At 42.8% G+C, this 22,178-nt stretch overlaps 1 protein-coding gene across 1 annotated transcript in view; it reads right to left on the bottom strand.

Annotated features, from left to right (window-relative positions):
• LOC308609965 (putative spermatogenesis-associated protein 31C2) overlaps positions 1 to 11,001 on the bottom strand; it is a gene marked incomplete at its 3' end in the record, with an annotated part of 41,091 nt that extends 30,090 nt beyond the window's left edge. Inside the window, exons 1-3 of the mRNA XM_081259236.1 lie at positions 10,976 to 11,001; positions 10,560 to 10,620; positions 9,674 to 10,331 (exon numbers count right to left, since the gene is read on the bottom strand). Of these exons, the coding sequence (XP_081115362.1) occupies positions 9,674 to 10,201 (528 nt within the window). The 5' untranslated portion in view covers positions 10,202 to 10,331; positions 10,560 to 10,620; positions 10,976 to 11,001. The remainder of the gene's footprint in view (positions 1 to 9,673; positions 10,332 to 10,559; positions 10,621 to 10,975) is intronic.
• Between the last annotated feature and the right edge of the window lie 11,177 nt (positions 11,002 to 22,178).

The following is a 22,178-nucleotide window of genomic DNA, read 5'->3' as shown; positions in this document are numbered from 1 at the left end:
ATATCTTAATATAAACTTCAGAGAAATCTCCACAGCAGCTCATGTTTAGACAGTCTTCTTCGTTCCTGTTGCTATATGGACCACTCAGAAAGCTTACCTGAACATCTGATGGACATTCAAACTACAAAAGATGCTTTAACCCTGACATTTAGAGATCTTCTCAACTGTCTACCCTCAGAACTCAAAAACTGGTATGAAATTTGCCTCCATTAGTAACCATTGTTTTTTTGTCTCCATAGCAATGCCTCTTATTCCATACCTGATTGCTTGTACAGTAAGCTTAACTTCTACTTGGAAATACTGCTTTGGAAGAGAAAATTAAGGTAAAATGATCATATGGATGGACTCTAATCCAATATGACTTGTATCTTTATAAGGAGGGAATATTAGAACACAGACATGCACAGACTGAGGGGCAACAATGTGAGGACACAGCGAGAAGGTAGCCATCAAAGGAGAGAGACCTCAAAGAAACTAAACTTGATACTTTGATCTTGGACTTCTAGCCTCTAGAGCTATGAGAAAATATGTTTTTGTTGTTTAAGCCACCTAGTAGCCAGTGCGGTATTTTGTTATGGCAGCCCTAGCAAACAAATACAATCACTATTAGGGAAAAAAAAAAAATCATGTGCTTTGTTATTCCAGTAGAATGATTTTAACACTGATTACTTCTTACCTTGAGATTATAAAAGACAGTGATAAACATTACTGTAGAGTATATATGAGTTGTGTCCTATGAAACAAAGGAATTTAACAAACACCTCTCAGCTGTAGATGATGCCATGTGTTCATCTGATCAGCAAGAGGACATGAGTGGAAGGGAGAACCTTTTCTGCTTCAGACAAGCAACTTCCTGGGTTGCCCTGAGTATGACAAAGAGGGCCATTGCTTGGGGTCCAGGTCTCCAAGCAGTCACAACAGGCCTCAGGAACCCACAAGAAAATTGTGAAGGAAGAATATTACTAGCCAGGCCCATATGAATCTTTTCCTCCCATCACTGTTCTTTTGTGAAAAATTCTTCCAAATACACATTTTTGTCCCAAAATATCATGTTGGACGCTCGCTACTAGGAGCAAATTTTTCTAGCATCTCTGTTGGATGAATTTTCACACTTGCAAAATCACTCAGAAAAGAGTTCATCCTCCCAACACCTCCCCTGCACCAGTGTCCCCCTAAACAGCATCTGACCACAATATGAAGGAACTTACCTCCCAGGTAAACAGGTGCTTGAATGTGATTTAATTATCTCTGCATCCTCTCCCTGGTCTCCCTGTGAAATCTAGTCACCTCTTTGCATTAAAGCATTTCTGTGAGAAGCCCTGTAAGGTGCTGGCTATTCTCAATTCTGTCCTGCTGGTTTCTCTGAAGTGCCCAGAAGCTGTCCTCTCCACACACAAACTGTTCTGACAAACTTCATTTGAATGATTTGGATTTTAATTCTCAATTTGCTTCTGTTCCTAAGCCTAAAGGCTTTTTTTTTTTTTTTAACCAATTCAGAAAAAAGCATCATTAAAAAAAAGAGAAGGTTGGGCTTCCCTGGTGGCGCAGTGGTTGAGAGTCTGCCTGCCGATGCAGGGGACACGGGTTCGTGCCCCGGTCCGGGAAGATCCCACATGCCGTGGAGCGGCTGGACCCGTGAGCCATGACCGCTGAGCTGGCGTGTCCGGAGCCTGTGCTCTGCAACGGGAGAGGCCACAACAGTGAGAGGCCAGCGTACCAAAAAAAAAAAAAAAAAAAAAAAAAGACAAGGCTACTCGCAGATCTAACATACTAAGCTTTAACTTAGTATGTTCTTAGGACTGATGTTTTCCAAGGAACAAACTTTCTTGTTTCCTGTGCAATAATAAAGGTTTGTTATAAAAGTTAAGTACAAAAAGTGAGAAAAAATAAAAATAGTGGTATCTTCACAGTTGAGTTTTTAACATATTTTCTGATACATGTAAAAAGAGAAAAATTGGCAAAATGAGTACCAACATTTTTAAAAATAAGAATTAGGGCTTCCCTGGTGGCGCAGTGGTTGAGAGTCCGCCTGCCGATGCAGGGGACGCGCGTTCGTGCCCCGGTCCAGGAAGATCCCACATGCCGCGGAGCGGCTGGGCCAGTGAGCCATGGCTGCTGGGCCTGCGTGTCCAGAGCCTGTGCTCCGCAACGGGAGAGGCCACAACAGTGAGAGGTCCGCATATCGCAAAAAAAAAAAAAAAAAAAAAAAAAAAAAAATAAGAATTAAGCCTAAATCCCTGGATTTACCAATTTTATAAAATAAGAAAGTAACATTTTATAAAATACAATTTTATGAAATATGATTTTATAAAATTTGTTTAGCTAAGTAACAAATGATTTGCCCACAAAACAGATTTAGCTGGTGGAGTCCAGGGGGCACATTCTACAAAATAAATTTATTGACACTGTAAAGGGTTACTAGCATAAAATTGTGGTGGGAATAAAAAGGGCAGTGACCTTCGTCCTGAAGTTTAGGAGTGATCCCTGAATTGAGAGATATCTGAGTTGAAGTGGTCACTGGAAACAAATGGTAGAGACAAATCACAGAGAGCAGACTGTATCAATTCCAGCTTCTGGACTCAGAGAAGGAAGGAAGAGCTTCAGATTTCATTGCAGAGAATGAGGCTGAGAAACTTTAAAATCAGATGCTTTTTCCCAGATCCAGGGCGCCAGCTAATGCACAAAAATGCTTAAAGCCACATAGGTATGTCACCTTTATTTCCTAGAGAAGATGTTAGCATTTTCTAAATCCTCATCTACCGTGCCTGGCATGCATTATTTTATAGCTTTCTGGAAGTTTCATCAGCACCACTGGTATATCTGTAGTACGATGTGTCTGTGGAGAGTAGAGAATGCAGGTCCGGGCTGGGGGCAACGGACTTTTCTAGCTACCACAGTGAGTGGTGCCCCTGCAAACCTGAGTAAGGAAGACAACTTGCCTTTGGGTGGGTAGTGTTACAATCTGCATGTCTAGGGGCACAAATGTAAAGACTGACCCTGTTCTGGGAATGATTATGATTCTGACTGACCTCAAAGGGGTAATTATGAAACCCCTGGATCATCAGGATCTGGATGTTCCCTACTTTTTCCATGGTGTGATCATGACAGAAAGCGTGGCTGTAGATATCTGGGAACATTTCCAGAAATGTCCTCCTATAGGAGTTAATTATAAAGTAAATGTGTATAAAAGAGAAAATAATATTGAAACCTATCAAGGGGAGGAGATCTTAAGGGTTAATATTGTAGATGGACTACTTTGGAAAAAATCTTTTTCCCTTGGAGTATTAAGAAGTCATCGCATAATTGCCATCTCTCCACATTTTGTTCTAGAGTGCCTGGTTTCTTGATATCAGTGTGAGACCTGTTTTAAATAAAAATCTATTTGTAAAAATCCAGATCTGTAATATGTTCTAAATATCATTATAGTGTCTTTTAACTATAGATTAAAAATCACTTCATTTTCAACAAAATATTTTGATGTAAACATCAAATGTTTTGAAAACAAAGGGGATCTGTTTTTGTTGTTTTCTCTTTTATCTAATTTTTGTATCCATTTTGTCTGGGCATATTAAATGGTAAAAATATTTATAAGATTTGCACTAGGTGAATCTTCTTAAAAAGAAAATACGGAAGGCCACAGAGTCTGGGAATATTAATATCTTTTTAATAGATTGATCCCCCTTGATTTCTTATTCTGGAGTAAAGGTACAAGTTTTTCCATGAAAATTAGACACACAAATCATCTGACACAATGTACGACAGATGGAAAATGGTTGATGGGAATTTTGCTTTAATGCACATTGTTCATTGTAATTTTGCCCAGCTTAATGAACTGTGAATTAATAATGAGGAGCAACACATTCAACGTATTATAGTAATAAAGTGCTTTTATGGACATTTTTCATGTTTCCAGACTTTCTTGGCCACCCTGAACAATTTTAACTCAAAGGATTAAAAAATAATCGCTTATTTAACTGTGTTAAAATAGTCAACTTTGAAAAGGATATTTTCCTGTATGAACTTTTTCCTAATTGATCCCATTTGATTCTTATCAGTAAACTTACCTGAGTAAGCTGCACTATTGAAAAAAAAGTGATCTGATAGAGTCTTAGGTGACATACGTGACCAGAGTCCATTGCTTTCTGATTCAACGACATAAAGGAGTAAAGGGAAAATTAATAATTATACATTGTTTAATTAGGAGAATAGAAAAACTAAATTTCTTGTAGAAATAAGCCCAAAGAGTCCTCGTGTCAGCCCTGTTCCTCTTAAAAGACCGTGACGCTGTAATACCAATGGATAATCTGGGAGACAACCAGCTGTCATTAAGATAGATTTTACCAAGGCAAGGGCAATAGGTTGCTTATTAGCAGTGAGAAATCAGTAGTCTTTTAGAAGTGTACCCTTTGGAAAGTGTGAGCTATATAATAAATGAAAGCCTTTCATTATTCATTGTTATAAGCCAGATGTAGATTAAATGTACACTACCTTCAATTCAGATATTAAGATATCCTTCCCTCAGTAATTTTATGAGGTAACATGTAGAATGTCAACCATAGGCTAAGTCATATATTTTATAATCTTTCAAAACTTTTTTAAGCAATGTGTTAACCCTATAATGAATATAAAGTGGATCCTAACTGCATGTCTTAGAAAATGTGCATTTCATAGAATTATTTAAGAATGAATCCTTAATAGCCCATCTTTTTAAGTATGTTAGCTGAACGTTATGATTGTGTAATATCATTTTAGGGCATTACCACATTTTAAGAAATAAAATAATATTCAGAAGCATAATTTTGCCAGAATGTAAAATTTAAAACCAGAAATTTGACTTGTGAAAAATCCTCACATGATTATTGGCCTGTTAAAAAATAAAGCAAACCTCACAAACCTAATGCAAGCTATTATGTGCAAAATAATGTGCTAGTTACACAGCCCTCTGGGAAGTGAATGTGAGTCCGGATGCTTCTTTCTTGGTTTATTTCATTCCTAGAGTACCTTTGTTGCAGTTTTTTCTTATGTTCCCAAAGGAAACAAGTAAGCCATCTCAAGTTTAAGCTTTGTCCTCAATAAAGTAAAAAATGTGCCAGATACCATTTGACTGGATGATAACTAAAACTGGACAAATATTTTCTCTCACTGGAGACTGACAGTGTTTTAGTTGTGCTTAAAATTTGTGATTCTCCTAAAAAAAGGGTACAAATGAAAACTTATGGTTACCAGGAGATAAGGGGGGAAGGATAAATTGGGAGATTGGGATTGACATATACACACGACTATATACAAAATAGATAATAATAACCTACTGTATAGCACGGGGAGCTCTACTCAATACTCTGTAATGGCCTCTATGGGAAAAGAATCTTTTAAAAAAGTGGACATATGTATATGTATAACTGGCTCTCTTTGCTGTACACCTGAAATGTACACAAATTTGTAACTCAACTATACTCCACTAAAAATCTTTTAAAATAAAAAAATAGAGTACTACATGCATTTCTAAGAAATAAACATTATTTTCTTCATTCTTCTAAAATAAATAAAAATAAAATAATGTAATATGTGATTTTCAAGCTAATGAACACCTAAGAATGAAATTTGAAAATCTACATTTGGAATGTATAATTCCTTTGTTCAGAGGCAGTGACATTACAAAAGAACAAAACTTCTCAAACATTTCCCCATTTAGAGTAATGCTGACAGTGAGTGTCTGGTGGATCTCAGAGGGGCACAACTGATAATATCTTTATCATGCTGCCAGTTTGCTAAGTGGTTTCATATTCACTAAGAAAGACTTGTCAATGGATACTGAAGAATAGATGTGAGGTCTCTGTGAGGTCTTTGTGCCAAGTCTCTGTGTGTTGTCTCTGGGTGAGATCTCTGTGTGAAGTCTCTGTATGCGGTCCCTTTGGAAGGTATCTCTGGGAAATCTGTTAAATCTGGGCTAGATTTCTGTCTGAGGGTCTGTGAAGCAACATGAGGTCCCTGTGTGAGGTGTCGGTATGTGATCTCTGAGAAAGGTGTTTGCGTGAGAAGTCTCTCTTGGGAGGTGTGTCTGTGAAGTCTTTGTGTATTGTCTCTGGGTCTCTCCATTTCTTTTTTTCTTTTGGTCTCTCAATTTCTTGTCTTACTGTACCTTATGGAAGACGGAGCAGCAAGAGAAGGGCAAAGGGACTTGCTTCTTTCTGTTTTCTTGCTGTTCCATCAGCATCACCTGTCTGTGGCACCCTCCCAGCAGGAGCCAGGGGGGTCCAAGTCCAGCTTCCCCATATTCCCAGAACTCACTTCTGGGTGCCCCTGAGAGCACCCAGCAGCAGCCAGGCTCAGGTCCCAGCCCTGTCATCTCTTTCCTCTGGGTACCGACCCCTCCCACAAGTCCTGGCTCCACTCTCACTGCTCTGCCTATTCTGGAGGCTGCCTTGGGAATTGGGGCCCAGAGGTAGGGCCTGGCTCCAGGGAGAAACCAGGGGTGTGAGCAGTCCTGTGCTCACTCTGCCCCCTCCACCCCAGGTCACAGCAATTCCACGTGTTGAGGGGCCTGACAGGGATGGGGGATGGGGTCCATTTCTGTTGTCATCTGGATCAGGGGCATCAGCTAGAACAGAAATCTCCACAATGAGAAAGACACCACCTGGAGCTGTGTCCACCATGAGCCTTGCACATGGCAGGAAGCACCAAATCACTCTAGAGAAATTCTTCCTCGTCTCCCTGCTTTTCCATATGGATGGGGGTCAGGAGACAAGAAAAGCTGTGCCAGAAGCAGATCAGTGGAACACCCCTGGATTGCACCCTGCCCCATCCACTTTGCACAGGTCACCTCCACACCACCACAAATCCTGTCTGATTGCTTCTTCACCTGCCAGGCTCTGGGGTGATCAAGGACTGGGAGACAGGCAAGGCTTACTACACAATCACAGGCCAGTCCCCACCTCTCCCCTGGAACAGTCCTTGGGCCATGTGTTTATGTGAAGGTCACCAGACTAGGAGTCACATCCCAAGTTCCCTAGTCCTGGCTTTTACACCTATTGTTAACTTATCCTTCCTAAAAGTCAAGAGGTGATGATGTGTAAGCTTATTAAATATAGTATTAAGAGATTAACCTTCCCTGATTTGCTTTACTTCTATAAGTTTGACCTTCTGTTTTGACCTAAAGGTGGTTTCTCTAGGTCTGTGATCTTAGAGTTGGAATAGGGTAGAGACCCTGGGGTGGGGCCATGATGAGCTACTGGACCCTTAACTTTTCCTCCCCTTTAGGCCTTTAGATGGTGGTTGTATGTCAGGGGGCTGCTCTTTCACAACTGCACATTTATGGGAATCTGGTACCACTTTGCCTCCTTCCTTCGATCCAGGGATTTTTCTACACCTACATCCCACCCTAAATTCACAGTGTTTGACCATCAGATAGTTACTACCCACAGTCACACCCCTATTCCATTCATCCAAAACTCCTTCTCTGGGGTTAACATAGAGTGGAAGGTAGGTGACCCATGAACATAGCCATTCATTTATATGGGACTGGACTCAACACAGCCCTCAGCAGCCTCCCTGATACTCCCCCCACCTACACACACAGAGCTGGAAATGCCATCCTTGTTGCTGCTCTAAAGTCTAGGAAAAACAGAGGTGGGGGAGGGTGATGCTGTACATTTTATTATGCCTAAGCTAAAAGGGGTTCATAGGGCATATCTCAATCCCAGCCTTCAGCAGAGAGAGAAGGAACTCTTAAGAGCAGATGTTGGATATTCCCTACCAAGAGATCCAGGGGCAAGATTTCTCCTGTTTCTGAACTCAGAGCCCATACTCTATTCCCCCCAAACTTCCATCCACTTGGCTCTGACACTTCCTGGAGCCTGAATTGCAATGTCCGGCCCTATCGTGTAAACCTATCCACTACAGTTGCATAAAGTTCAAAGTAGCATAGAAGAAGGAGAAAGACTGGTTGAACCAGGTCCTTGGGTGTGGGTTTCATAGGTTTTTCCCATCTCATTGTTAGAGTAATTTTGGTTTGTGTAATGACAGTATCATAAGGTGCAATGAAGGGACACGAGACAAGGAGCAAGCTTGTGATGCTACTGTCCACCTCCCTCCATGCCCCTCCCTTCTAGAAGACAAAGTGCACAGCACAGACAGCAGCCATTACACTATGTTTTTATTAGAAAAAAAAATATGTATATATATATATATATATGTATTGGGGAACATTAAATATCTTGGATGTGCTAATGAGAAAATCATTTTCTCTACATGGACTGAATTTTTACTTGGAGATATGTTTTCCTACTAAAGGGAAGACTAAAGAAGGATTTTACTGTCGACCAGGCAAGACACCTCCCCAAAGATGACAATGCCTTGGACAGTGTTGATGGCGGGCTGGGGCACCTGAACTCTTTGGCCCATACTGGCAGGTACTAACTGGAAACAAACTCTTCTTGGGGGGCAAGGATGGGAGGCACCTTAGGCCCAGCTGCTCATCGTCGAACCTTACACTTTTCAAACTATGTTGGTGTCTGACTTCCCTTTCCCTGATAGAACAACTCTGGCCCTTGGAGGTGGCTTTATGACCACAGGCTGTAGAACCCATCATTCTCCCTTGCTCTGGGTAGGAGGTAAGCCTATGGTAGCAGAAGCACCCACATACTGGGACTTGGAATTCCAGTTTGTGTTCATTTAACTTTGTGGCATGAAGTCCATGGTAAATTGCTCTTTTTTCTTCTGGGATCTGTCCAACAGCTCTCATGCGTGCCTGACCCTCAGCAGTCTCACTCTTCAAGGTTGATCTGCTTTTGACTGATCCGTGACTCTGGGCAGTGGCTGATATGGGCTTTTTTTTTTTTTGCAGAGCATCTCGACCATTGACTTTTTTCTTGGGGAAAATCCACTTTAAAAATAGCCTCATCCTTTTTCTGAAGAGGCTTTCTGTAGGGTTATGTTTCTTCTCTGGCATGAGCTGGAGACATCTGCTCCCAATAGAGTCTGTTATTCCCCTGACCTGGGCAGGGCGGCTCATACTTCCAGCTTGAGAGGTCCCTAATTCTTTAAACCTTTCTTCATGCTCTCCTGGTTTATGCCTCCTACAGTCCTCTCTTTTGTAAGTAGGGGCAATCATCTTGCTCTGGCTCTTCCATGAGTCTTGGAGTTTTGAAGTTTTGGGCTCCTGCTGCCCTAGGTGGCTCCTTTGGGCTTCCATAAGGCCACTTGGCTCCTGGGAAGCTAACCTGTCTCTGGTGGGGACTCTCTGGGGATGGCACTGAGGCACCTGAGAAGCCAAGTTGTCTGCAGCAAGGAACCTGTGTTTGGGAAAGTCCTGAAGCTGGTTGTCTGACTGTACCTTTACTTTGGAGTTAAACTCACTAGCAACCTCCATGTTAAGGCATGGCTCACCTGGATGTTGGAAAACAGACAGTCTAGGTAGTAGGAAACTTCTACTGGCCCCTGGCACCTCTAAACTCCTCATATGTACATTTGTGGTTTGGGATTTTGTCAACACTTTTGTTTCCAAGATAACACTAGACTGTGGTTGAAGAGCAGGAGACTCCTTGGCCTCCACAGCCTCCCTGGCCTCTTCACCTCTCAAAGATGGGGATCCTAAGTTCACCTCCATCACTGTTACCCTATGGCAGGGGTCTCGTGAGGCCTGACCACCACTCTCCTCTCTTGGCTCATTCCTGACCACTGCTGAAATTGGACCTGGCTCTAGGCTGTCCCTCTTGACCCCTTCCACACTCTCACTCTTCCAGGTTCTGCCCACAAGGCTGAGTGTGAGGGACTGAGAAGGTGGCCTGTCCTCCTGTCCAGTCAGAGAAGCCTTTGAGGGCCCATGGTAGTCAGCAGATGGAATCGCTCCCAGGGCACTCTGGATTTCCTTACACACAGCTGAGGGGGCAAGGAGAGGCCTCTTCACGGTAGGAACTGACTCTTCTGTTATCACCTTCTCTCCTGAATGAGCCTGAGGAGGTTTCTCCAGGAACTCAGCACACTTGACTTTTGAGTGGGACCCAGATACACAGGTGGCTGAAGGGGAAGTGGCAAACTGTAGAATGGTGGAGGGTTGGAACTTTTTCGACTTAAAGAGATTTATGGGCTTGAGGACCTTGAGGGGTCGGGTCCACCTGTGCTTTACCCAAAACCTTTTAATATGTGCTTCCAGTACCTCTCGAGTGTCTGGATCAGGGAAGGAAACCCTACAGGAGGTGTTCATGCAGGGTTCCCAACCCTTCAAGCAGTATCTTCCACAGGCTCCAGCAGGCACTGCTTTGCACGTCTCACCAGGAGGGTCTGGACATGAGAGCTGATGAAAGTTGCCCTTGCCAGGAAGCCTCCCCAGGCAGCTGTAGGAGAGCAGATGGGGCCAGGATGGCTGGACAGGACAGGCAGGGGTGGGCACCTGCAGCCCAAGAACCCTCCTCTGCCCCCACACTGACTTCATAATGCCCCTGCTCTCCTTCACCCTAGGGCTTTAGCCACGCCCTCCCATGGCTCCCCCTTCCAGGGCTGGGGTCACATTAGAGGCTCGGGGAGGAAGGACGACCCAGGAGAGAAGGGGAAAGATTCTTTACCTTTGCAGAAGTGAAACCAGGTCGTGAGTCCCCTCCAGTTCTTCCAGGCAATCTCTGAAAGCTGGAAATCAGGAGACTGGGTCATGGTGGTGAAGGCAGAGGCCTAAGAGCCTTTCAGGAGGCTGAGTGCAATGGCCCTTTAAGGGAAATCTTTGGAGGATTAGACTCTGGAGCCCAAGTATCAGTGTCCAAGGCCACATGTCCCTGACAGTGATGGTAAGTCTCACTTGAAAAGGGTTTGTCCTTTGCAAAGTGCTTCCACGTTCATTAGGCTCTGTTAATTAGGCTCAGGCTCTGTTTCCTGAGGAATAAGCTCTGCCACTGGCATCCTCAGAGACCGTGAAGCTGGGGCCTCAGGACTAGGAGAGATGGAAGCTAACTCTCGGGTCACGCAGGGCTGAATGGCAAAGGCTTACCTTTCAAAGATCCACTTTTCTTCCTACTCCTGCTCCTCCCCTTCAGCTTTACTTGAAGCTGAGAGATAAGAAAAAGTGAGGGGCTAACACCCAACTCTCACTGTCCTCTATCTAGGCAAGCTGTGTTCATGAACAACATGACTTTCTACATTTAACTAAAACTCTGTGGGTTTTTTTCCCCTTTTACTTATTTTTAAAGTGGATAACAATCTTTTCAGTTTTTCTTCTTTGAAGAGTGCAAAGAAGGTTTTTTTTTTTTTTTTTTTTTTTTTTTTGGGCAGGGGGGTATTCGGGCCTCTCACTGTTGTGGCCTCTCCCATTGTGGAGCACAGGCCCAGCGGCCATGGCTCACAGGCCCAGCCACTCCGTGGCACGTGGGATCATCGCGGACCGGGACACGAACCTGCGTCCCCTGCATTGGCAGGGGGACTCTCAACCACTGCACCACCAGGGAAGCCCAAGAAGGATTTTTTAAGTTTTAATCACCATAGATTTCTTCTGTCACTGTTCCTCTGATCAAGAAACACACACATTCTCAGACCTAAATGCCCACGTGAGCTTTGTCAGATAGGATTCTGCTTCCCAAGGCCAGACCTCTAGTCCAGCCTCTTCTCTCAGGCTCTCAGGGGCTCAGCCCCAACACAGAGGAAGGTCTCACTTGAGACACCCGCTGTGGGAAGGTGGCTGGTGAACCAGGGCTCAGGGGTCAGCCTTCCTGCAGAGATTGAACTCTTAGTAATCCAGTCCTTAACCATTAGTCACTGCATTTGGGACTTGCCCTGGAGCCCTCTACCATACCTGAACTCCTGGTCTAAGATCTTAGGCTAGAAATCCTCATGCCCACTCTAACCCCTCTCTGGCCTGGCTTTTCCCTAGAAGGATGATGTTCTATACTTTTCTGAGAGTTCCCATCTCAGGAGTCTCTCTACGTGGTTTAGAAAAGTGGAAATAAGAATAAGAAAAAAAGAGAGAATCTCTGCTGGGATTAAGCCAAAGGTTTCTTACCTTCCTGATGTTTCTATGTTTCCTAGGTGGTGCTAAGAATAGATTACTCTGGAAGCAGTGGAGTAACATTAGGAAGAGCCCCAGTCCACACAGGAATCCAAGGATGATATCAATCACCCAGGAAGTTAGGCTGGATCTCAGCCAGATGGCAACAGTGTTTTTCAAAGAAAAGAGATTCTCCATCTTCTGAACTGCATTGCTGCCCTCAGGCAACAGAGCACTGGGAGTTTGCTTGATGGCAGAACCCCAGGCCTGCATCACAGAGCTGTGGCCTTGTCACAAAGGGCTCCTGAGTGTGGGGGAGGGGCAATAAGAGAAATAGGCTGAATCACTGCCCCTCCTTCCCATCCAGACCCACAGACACCTGCACCCTCCTGGGGCTTCCAGATCCCTCCTTCCAACTACTCTCATCCTGTCAGAGAGACCTTAGCCAATTTTCTCTTCATTCCATCTGGAACCTGGCTCCTTCATCCATTAGAGAGACCTTTACTTGAGGCCCACCAACTTGATAACTCTTGAACATCTTAAGCTGACCCTGGAAGACTAGCTGTTTCACAGACATTTTTACTCAGGATTTCCTTTGTCCTCAGCTCCAACTTTCCCGCATCATGTTTGTGTCTTGTGTAAACCCAGGGATAGAACTTGAATTTCTTTTACACTTATTTAGTTTTGTGAATTTTGAATAGTGTATGTTTTGCCTCATTTTCTATCAGAGGGAACTACACACAAAAATTAAAATAATTTATTTTTCAAAATTCATAAGTATGAAAGAATTATAAATAGCTATGTAATAGGGAAGAACAAATCTGCCTCCACATGAGATCTTTTTTACTTTAATCTTTATGCTTTGTTGCCTGAGCTAACTCTGTCCATCCCTGTGATCCAGGCTGGCTCTGCACTTTTTGTAAAACAATGTTGCCTAGAGCCTGAAATATACAGGATAGACTATTTCTAAGGCTCTGACTTTTAAGAGCCCATTCATGGAGATAAAAAGTTGCACAACAGAGAATAATAATTGTTTTCTTGGAGGTTTACAGGAACACATGACCTGACCAGGATCTGACCCATCTGGCCAGCCTCTAGAACAAAGGATCCAACACCAAGATATTTGCAACAATTAGTCATGCCCCTCCCTCACCTTGCCTTTAAGAAGGCTTTGCTGAAAGCCTTCAGGGAGTTTGGGGTTTTTCCTGGGCATGAGCCACATGTCTTCTTGCATGGCACTGTGTAAACCTTTCTCTGCTTCAAACTCTGATGTTTCAGTATTTAGCCTCACTGTGCATCAGGCACACAGACTTGCATCTGGTAACAGTTAAACCTTCAAATGATGTTTCTGTAAGTTTGTAGTGTTTATAATTCTGGAGTTAGTAAATCTTTAAACTGCACAAAAACTTTTGGGACACACTGCAAACACGCACACACACACGTACTCATGTTCCTTAACCAATCTAGTACTTTCAAATCCAATAATCCATACTTTTCTACTTAAAGAAAAATCTTTCATATGTTGTCTCAACCCAACTTCTTAGTTTGCAATGATAAGACAGTCCCCACTCTCCAGATAAATTTTGAAATATGTGGTCTTAATCCATTAGGGCTGCTATAACAATATACCATAGACTGGGTAGATTACAAACAACAGACATTTATTACCACAGTTCTGGAGGCTGGGAAGCCCAAGATCAAGTCACCAGTATGGCCACCTCGTAGTGAGAGCTCTCTTCCTGGTTCACAGCTGGAGCCTTCTCTCTGTATCCTCATATGATGGGAGGAGGCTAGAGATATCTCTGGAGTCTCTTTTATAAGGCACTAATCCCATTCATGAAAGCTCATAAGCACTTTTGCACGGCCCCGCCTCCTATCTTTAAGAGGTAGGATTTCAACATGTAAATTTTGAGAGAACATTAACATTCAGACATGTGCACTCATTCTATACCCGGAAGCTAGGAATGGGTTAGGGTGAGCCAAGGTCCTGACCCTAAAGGGCTGTAGGGTGAAGAGTAGGACTAGGGGTCAACCCTTGGGGCTGAGCCAGGTCTTGAGCAGCCTCTTCAGATATTCCTAGTGTGTTATGGATGTATTCTCTTTTCTGAGTGTGCCTTGACTTTCCTGCCCCATCCTCCCAGGCCCCTGAAGCTTCAAGTCCAGCCTGAACCATATAGAAAGGGAGCTTTGAGTCTTACACAAAATCCCCTTATGACATCCCTTAGCAGTAACACAAGATTCACTGAAGGATTCACATGGTAAATATGTCTTAATGCCCCATGAGGGCTTTAAAATAATGTGTATTCTCTGCTTGTTGGTCATAATTTTATACAGTTTTAGTGGGAACGTGGGCATGTGAGGTTATTTGGCTATATTGCCATGAATGTGCACTTTCACAAACATATCTCCTACATCTACTATTTTTCCTACAGTCTTTTCCTCCCATATGATATTCTCACCTTAATTCAACCTTTTATCAAAATTTAGACTTAGGTCTGTCACCATGTGGACATGCTTTGTAACAAAATAGCTTCAACCGAGGAGGTCAGTGGAAGGCCTGGACCAGCTATCTTGGTTCCATGATAGTAAGCAAAGGATCGCAAACTACCATGTTAAGCTTAAGCACAAAGCAAAGTTGATTTAAGCATAGGTACACTCTCAGAGAGGGAGAGAGAGAAGGAGAGAGAAAGAGCAGGCTGTTTCTGAGAACAGGCTATTTCAGCGAAGTGAAGCAAGCCCAAAGCAAAGTATATCGAAGCAAAGGTACACTCTCGGGATGGCGGGGGGGATGGGTGTACTGTTTCTGCAAATTGAAAGCAGAATTCCTATAAAGGCTTACGAGCACTTTTTTTTTTTTTAAAGAAGATGTTGGGGGTAGGAGTTTTTATTAATTAATTAATTTATTTTTGCTGTGTTGCGTCTTCATTTCTGTGTGAGGGCTTTCTCTAGTTGTGGCAAGCGGGGGCCACTCTTCATCGCGGTGCGCGGGCCTCTCACTATCGCGGCCTCTTGTTGCGGAGCACAGGCTCCAGACGCGCAGGCTCAGTAGTCGTGGCTCACGGGCCTACTTGCTCCGCGGCATGTGGGATCCTCCCAGACCAGGGCTCGAACCCGTGTCCCCTGCATTAGCAGGCAGATTCTCAACCACTGCGCCACCAGGGAAGCCCCTTACGAGCGCTTTTAAGGAGCATTTTGCAGAGAGGCGGGGGTGAGTGACAAGGATCATTATTTGACTGACAGTCCTGAGCTATGTAACAAGTTTCCTGCTGCGCATGCTCTCATCCTTGAATCCCCAAGAAATGCCTACTGGGTGGGGGGAGGGGCAAAACCACATGTAATTTATTGTAATTATGGTATAATGAGTTTGGATTTACTATAGGGTATACGCCTGTCTGGTCTGGGCATGCACAGCCTGGAGAAGTCCCCTTGTGTTACTGTGCCTCTCTTTATCAGGATAAGCTGCCCACCACCAGACCACAGTCTCTCCCGTTCTGGGTGGAGTCAAGGGAGAGTCCCCAGACGGCTGCGTGTGACTCAATTTCTTCTTCTTGTCTTTCTCACCACCGTCACCTCCTTGCTGCTAATGTCTGACTAACTACCTAACAGGTCTTCTTTGCATTCATATTTGCTCCCTAAATTTTCTCTATTACTTTATTTTCAATATGTTTTGTTTGATGGGGATTTTTTTTGGAAATTTAAAAATCTTATGATAACATTTACCTTGATTTCTTTAATTATTGTTCTACTGTTATTGATTTCTGCCATCTTATTTTATGCTTTATTTTCTACATTTTCTTTATTGTTTCTTTTTTTCCCTTCTTTGGCATCTTCCATTTTACAGGTCAAGGGTACTTATGTTTGTTTGACATTTGGGAATTTTTAATATTGTAATGGTTTTATATCTTGAATTATGTTAATTTTCTCCTCAATTTCTTACCCGTGGATGAAAAATGTTCCCTGCCATATCAGTAGACAAAGGATGTTGCAGTCATCAAGTCAGATGTCAAAGCAGGAACCCTCAACTGTGCACCTTGAGGGGATTCGGGATGGAGAAAAACAGGGTACTGATCCTAGAGTTAAGGTGCATATCAAAGGAATGATTTCACGGAGCCCAGATTCTTTCATCTTCTCATACATAGAAAAGTGCTACAGTCCTTAACTTGAGATGTCTAGTTTTCTTTAATTAATAGTAACCTTTTGATGTTCTGACTACCTGGTTTTGGTTGACTCCTCCCTTAGGTCTTCTGAGCAGTTCCTCAGAGTGATCTGACAGGCTGTGTTCTGGGCTTAAGTCCTCAGAAAATCTGCCAAATAAAACATAATTCTCCTTTTGGGTTGTGCATAGTTTTCAGTCAGCAGTCTTGGCAACCAATGAAGGGGCCCAGAGCAGACTTTTCTTCTTTGCCTGAACTCTATGAGGATCCAGAGTCCTGGCACCAGCAGAGGCTTCTTGGGCCTGTCCGCTTTCTCAGAGAGTCCAGACAAATTTGGGTGAGTATCTCCTGGTTCTTGGATCTCCAGTTTTGGTTGATGATCCTAAGTTTTATTCAGTGGTGTTCAACTCTTCTCTTGAGTAGTAGGTTATCCTTGAAACTTGGTTTCAAGAAGAAGTACTTGGGTCATCCTCAGTGAAAGACACTGGGAAGATTTTTACTCAGTTTAAACACTGAGAGCTTATCCTCAGTAGAAAAACACTGGGAAGACTTCTGCTCAAGTGGGTTAGCCTCACTTAAAAGACACTGGGAAGATCTTGCTCAGTGTAGACACTGTGGTTTATCCTCAGCTGAAAGACTGGGGAGACTTTGCTCAGGTGAAAGACACTGAGTAAAAGTTGGACTGGGTAATTAGGTGGAAGACTAACCTGTCTTCCTTGAATTGGCTACTTTAATAGAGTTTGTCAAAATAAAAGTGATCTTCACAAATTGAACTCAGAATGGGGAACTTAGCTTTCAATACAAAAGAAAAGGGAACAACAGATTTCCAGCCTCCAACGGATATCCTGGCCAGGTTTATGTCCATACAAAATTTACATTTACAAGTGCTTACTTACTTGGGACTTAAAGAAAATCTTGCCCTAAAAATGACTAAGATAGGACTCTTTTATTGCATATGCAGTTAAGTTAGAAAAAGCTGGCTCGATAAAAACATCTTTTCAGAATTCTGACTTCAAAAAAGCAAAAGGCTTTCTAGGGGAAACTTGCATTTCTCTTCCTGTGTCTTTGAAATGTAAGTGTTCTGATATTCTTCTGTGTGTGTGTGTGTGTGTGTGTGTTTTGAGAACTTGGTCACTACCATCCAAAAGTACTTATATGGTGTACATTTGGCAGCCAGTCAAATAGACTGGGATTCTGAGCAGTCTTTTGTCTGACTGTACAACTCTCAGGGGCTTTTTGCCATCTTAACCTTCATTGTGTCAGCCTGTACAACAAAGACCATTACTTTCTTAAACTACTTTTGGGAGTAAACTTTCTGCATCTTATTTAGCCAGCATCCTTTACACTCTTTTGTGGGGAAGCCTCTTGCGTCTTATTGGTTTGAGTCACTATTAAGGTATACCTCATTTATGGCCAGATGATGGATCCTTCAAATTGGAGAAACTTCTAAATTGGTAAATTTTTAGAGAGCTCTCATTATAAACAGCTGTTTCATTGGCTCCTATGGGGGGGCGGAAATGCTGGAAATTAGTCATATAATGGTTAACCTAAAAACTCCTTTAGTTTCAAACAAACCCAAAAAATTGGTTTGGGAAACCTTATTTGTGGTCTCTGCTTCCCCTAAATGGGTCTTACAGATGCTAATAAAAACATTAGAATAATTATTGTTAATTAGGTTAAGTAACAGGGAAAAAAACTGAAGGAAAAGCCTAAAAACTTTTTCCCAACAAGGTGGAAATTTTAAAGGGACTTCTCCTAAATGAATAAGAAATCTTTAGATGGTTATTTTAAAGTGGGATAAATAAAACAGACATTAATGAGATAAATCAAAGATTGGATACAATACTACCTAAGATTGGATGGGCCAAAGGGATCTCCTACTTGTCATCAACATTAAAGGGCCAGACCCAAACAAGTCTGCTCTATTTACCCCAGTTTAAAGTACGTATATTTTATTACATGTAAATTTTATACACGTAAAATTACACTGAGATACCTGACCAACAATTACTTGGGGCAAAAGTTAGACCAATTAATCAAGTTAAAAGATTGACAAAAGTGCCTGAGTCCCTTGGTTCAACCACTCTCTGGGGACCCCAGAGTCTTTATAAAAATTGGTATGTTTAAATGGGCATTGTGTAAGATAATGACCTCTCTTTTGCCTAATTATATTGTGTGGGATAGACATGTTTCACTGGGGAATTCTTCCCCTGCCTGATATTATAAGACGGCATATGAAGGAAATATTAATTAAACATACTAAAGGAAACCAGTGGGATTACCTGAGCCTATACAATATAAAGTAAGAACTGACAGCTAATATTTAAGGGATAATAAAAATAAATAATGGAGACTTTACTCTGGGTCTAACCTGTGCACTCAGAAAGAGGGTCTTTGTTGAATGCCTTATGCAAGTTTAGAAGGTATGATCAATTAAACCATAAAGTTCTAGACTATAGAATTCTGAAATTTCAGTCTAGTTGGAAATCTTCTCACTGATACAGAAAAGCAAGTTAAAGAAAATGTAGTTGGGCAAATCAATCTTTTAATATTATTTAGGTGACAGGCCAGTTCTTTGGGGAATTAAAAGCAACTGTCTTTGTCTCGCAAATCGGTACAAATCAGAAATGTAAATACAGACCACAATGACCTGAGACTGAGCCTAATTAGCTAAATTAGGTAGAACCTGAAACCAAGGTTAACAAAGGGGAAAAAGTGGCCTTTTAAAACTCAAACTGCTGATTAGTCAGTCAAGAAGACGGAGGAGTAGGAAGATGTGGAGTTCATATCTCCCCACAAATGCATCAAGAATACATCTACAAATGGAACAATTCTCCCAGAGCACCTGATAAACACTAGCAGAGGACCTCAGGCACCTAAAAGGACAAGAAAGATCCCCACGTAAGCAGGTAGGACGAAAGAAAGAAGAAGGGAAAAGGAAGAGCAGATGAAGTGGGACGTGACCTGTGACCCTGGGTGGGGGAGCGGAGCTGAAGGTGAGAAGAGGTTCCCCGCATCTGGGGAAGCAGCGGGGAGAGAAGCTGGGGCAGAAGGAGAAATTTGGTGGCTCAGAGAACAGTGCAGCAACCAGTCTGTGGCAGGCAGGAGAGAGTGAGGCCTACACAAGTGGTCTGGCCACAGCTCTGCATGCCCCGGCCACTGGGGACCACTGGTGCACACGGGGGCTGAGTGTTGGAATGTGGGGTTTGAAGAGCAGACCCAGGAAGGGGAATGATGTTGGCTGTGAGGAGACAGCTCAAGGGGATAGGAGTGAGGAGCTCCACAACAAGGAATGCTCCTGGAGGAAGCCCAGACCAGCAGAGAAGCAAAGTGCCACTGCTGCGTGATGCACAAAGGGCGGGGCCCCCATTGCAGCCTCTCTCCTCACGCACTGGCCCCTGCCTCCACAGGCACTAGGAAGGGCTCCTGCCAGAGTGGCTCACAGGCCCCCAGCCATCATCACCTCAGCACTCTCCTGCTTGGGTGGCCCATTTGCCCAGCTTGCCACCTTGACTCCCTCCTGCCTGACAGGCTCGTACATCCCATAGCCACCCAGCACCCTCTCACCTGGGCAGCCTGCCTGCCCTGATTGCCGCTTCTACATCCTCCTGCCTGACAAGCTCGTGTGCTCCAGCAGCCTTGGGAGCAGACGCCAGTGGGTGGCCCACATGCAGAGACGGGGCTGAAGCCACAGCTGAGTTCCAGGGAACATGCAACTAAGGAAGAAGAGCTGAAATCTCTCCTCATGGCTGTGCAAATCATGGCATTACACTTCCTCTGATGGCTTCCTAAATTCAGCACCTGGGAACATCCCAATGGACAAGTGCTCCTGCAGCTGAGACAGGTCTGGCTTTAGCAGCTGTGGGTTTTGTGGGCACATACATGCTGGGGTTTGGCCAGGCCAGAGTCTGAGCTGCCTCCGTATCTCACATAGTGGGTCCAGGTACATAATTACTGCAGTCCTGGGACCTGACCTCAGTGGATCTGGGCCAGTGGCCTGGTGAAAATGATGCCTGAGTCACCAGGGCCAGTTGCCGCCATAACCACGGTTAAGGTGGGACTGAGAGCAGTACCAACAGCAGTGTACTTTGTAAGCCTACACAATGGGCGGAAAGGAGACAAAACAGAGCATACCCACAGGTGAACACCTCCAGAGGAGGAATACTCAATGGCTTCTATCCCAGTGGGGGTGCTCCAGTCCTCCCGACCTCACACCGCAGATCAGAAACACAGCTAAGAAACAGACCTGAGGGCCTCTGCTCCAACGACTAGGGATCAGAACCCAACCCTGACAAGGCAGTGACAGCCACAGAGGAAAGGGAAACTTCTGCTGAATAAAAATCAAAATTAAGAAAATCAACAGGAAAGATCAAACTTGGAAAAGGTTTGCAATATCAATATCTGGCAAAGAACTCATATACAGATTAAAGAATTTTTACACTTCAAAAATAAAAAGACAATCCAATGGGAGAAAATGGCAAAAATATATTTATGGATATGTTTTATATATATAAATGTAAAGTATATGTATCCATGAATATATGCCTATTGGCTATTTGCATGTCTTCCTTTTATTTTTAAGTGCCTAATTACATTTTATATATATATACACACACTATTACATATAAAATAGGTAACTAATAAGAACCTACTGTATAGCACAGGGAACTCTATTCAGTACTCTGTAATGACCTATATGGGAATAGAAACTAAAAAAGAGTGGATATATGTATAACAGACTCACTTTGCTGTACAGCAGAAACTAACACAACATTGTAAATCAACTATACTCCAAAAAATTAATTAAAATATTTACATATATTGTATACAACATATATATGAACTATATATTATTTATATATATTAGAGATTGCTCCATCAAAGACGTACAAATTATAATTATGATGAGATACCACTACGTACCACTATAATGTCTAAAATTTAAAAAACTGTTAATATCAAGTTTTGGTGTGGACCTAGAGAAACATGAATACATTGTTAATGGGCTTGTAGCATGAAAGCTTTAAAGTTAAATATACATTTACATATGACCAAGCAATTACCTAATAGTTCATACTTATCCAAGAGATATGAAGTCTTAGGTCACACAAATTTGTTCACAAAAATGTGTAACACCATTATTCATAATAGGTAAAACTGGATATGACCACAATATCCAAGATTTTTTCTTAAACATCTTTATTGGAGTATAATTGCTTTACAGTGGTGTGTTAGTTTCTGCTTTATAACAAAATGAATCAGTTATACATATACATATGTTCCCATATCTCATCCCTCTTGCGTCTCCCTCCCTCCCACCCTCCCTATCCCGCCCCTCTAGGTGGTCACAAAGCACCGAGCTGATTTTCCTGTGCTATGCGGCTGCTTCCCACTAGCTATCTATTTAACGTTTGCTAGTGTATATATGTCCATGTCACTCTCTCACTTTGTCACAGCTTACCCTTCCCCCTCCCCATATCCTCAAGTCCATTCTCTAGTAGGTCTGTGTCTTTATTCCCATCTTACCTCTAGGTTCTTCATGACCTTTTTTTTTTTTTCTTAGATTCCATATATATGTGTTAGCATACGGTATTTGTTTTTCTCTTTCTGACTAACTTCACTCTTATGACAGACTCTAGGTCCATCCACCTCACTACAAATACATCAATTTTGTTTCTTTTTATGGCTGAGTAATATTCCATTGTATATATGTGCCACATCTTCTTTATCCATTCATCCGATGATGGACACTTACGTTGCTTCCATGTCCTGGCCATTGTAAATAGAGCTGCAGTGAACATTTTGGTACATGACTCTTTTTGAATTATGGTTTTCTCAGGGTATAGGCCCAGTACTGGGATTGCGGGGTCGTATGGTAGTTCTATTTTTAGTTTTTCAAGGAACTTCCATACAGTTCTCCATGGTGGCTGTATCAATTTACATCCCCACCAACAGTGCAATAGGGTTCCCTTTTCTCCACACCCTCTCCAGCATTTATATGGTACTGGCACAAAAACAGAAATATAGATCAATGGAACAGGATAGAAAGCCCAGAGATA

Source organism: Mesoplodon bidens (assembly GCF_964165515.1).
Source record: "Mesoplodon bidens genome assembly, contig: HAP1_SCAFFOLD_206, whole genome shotgun sequence".
NCBI lineage: Eukaryota > Metazoa > Chordata > Mammalia > Artiodactyla > Ziphiidae > Mesoplodon > Mesoplodon bidens.
This window is presented reverse-complemented; position numbering and strand designations above follow the sequence as displayed.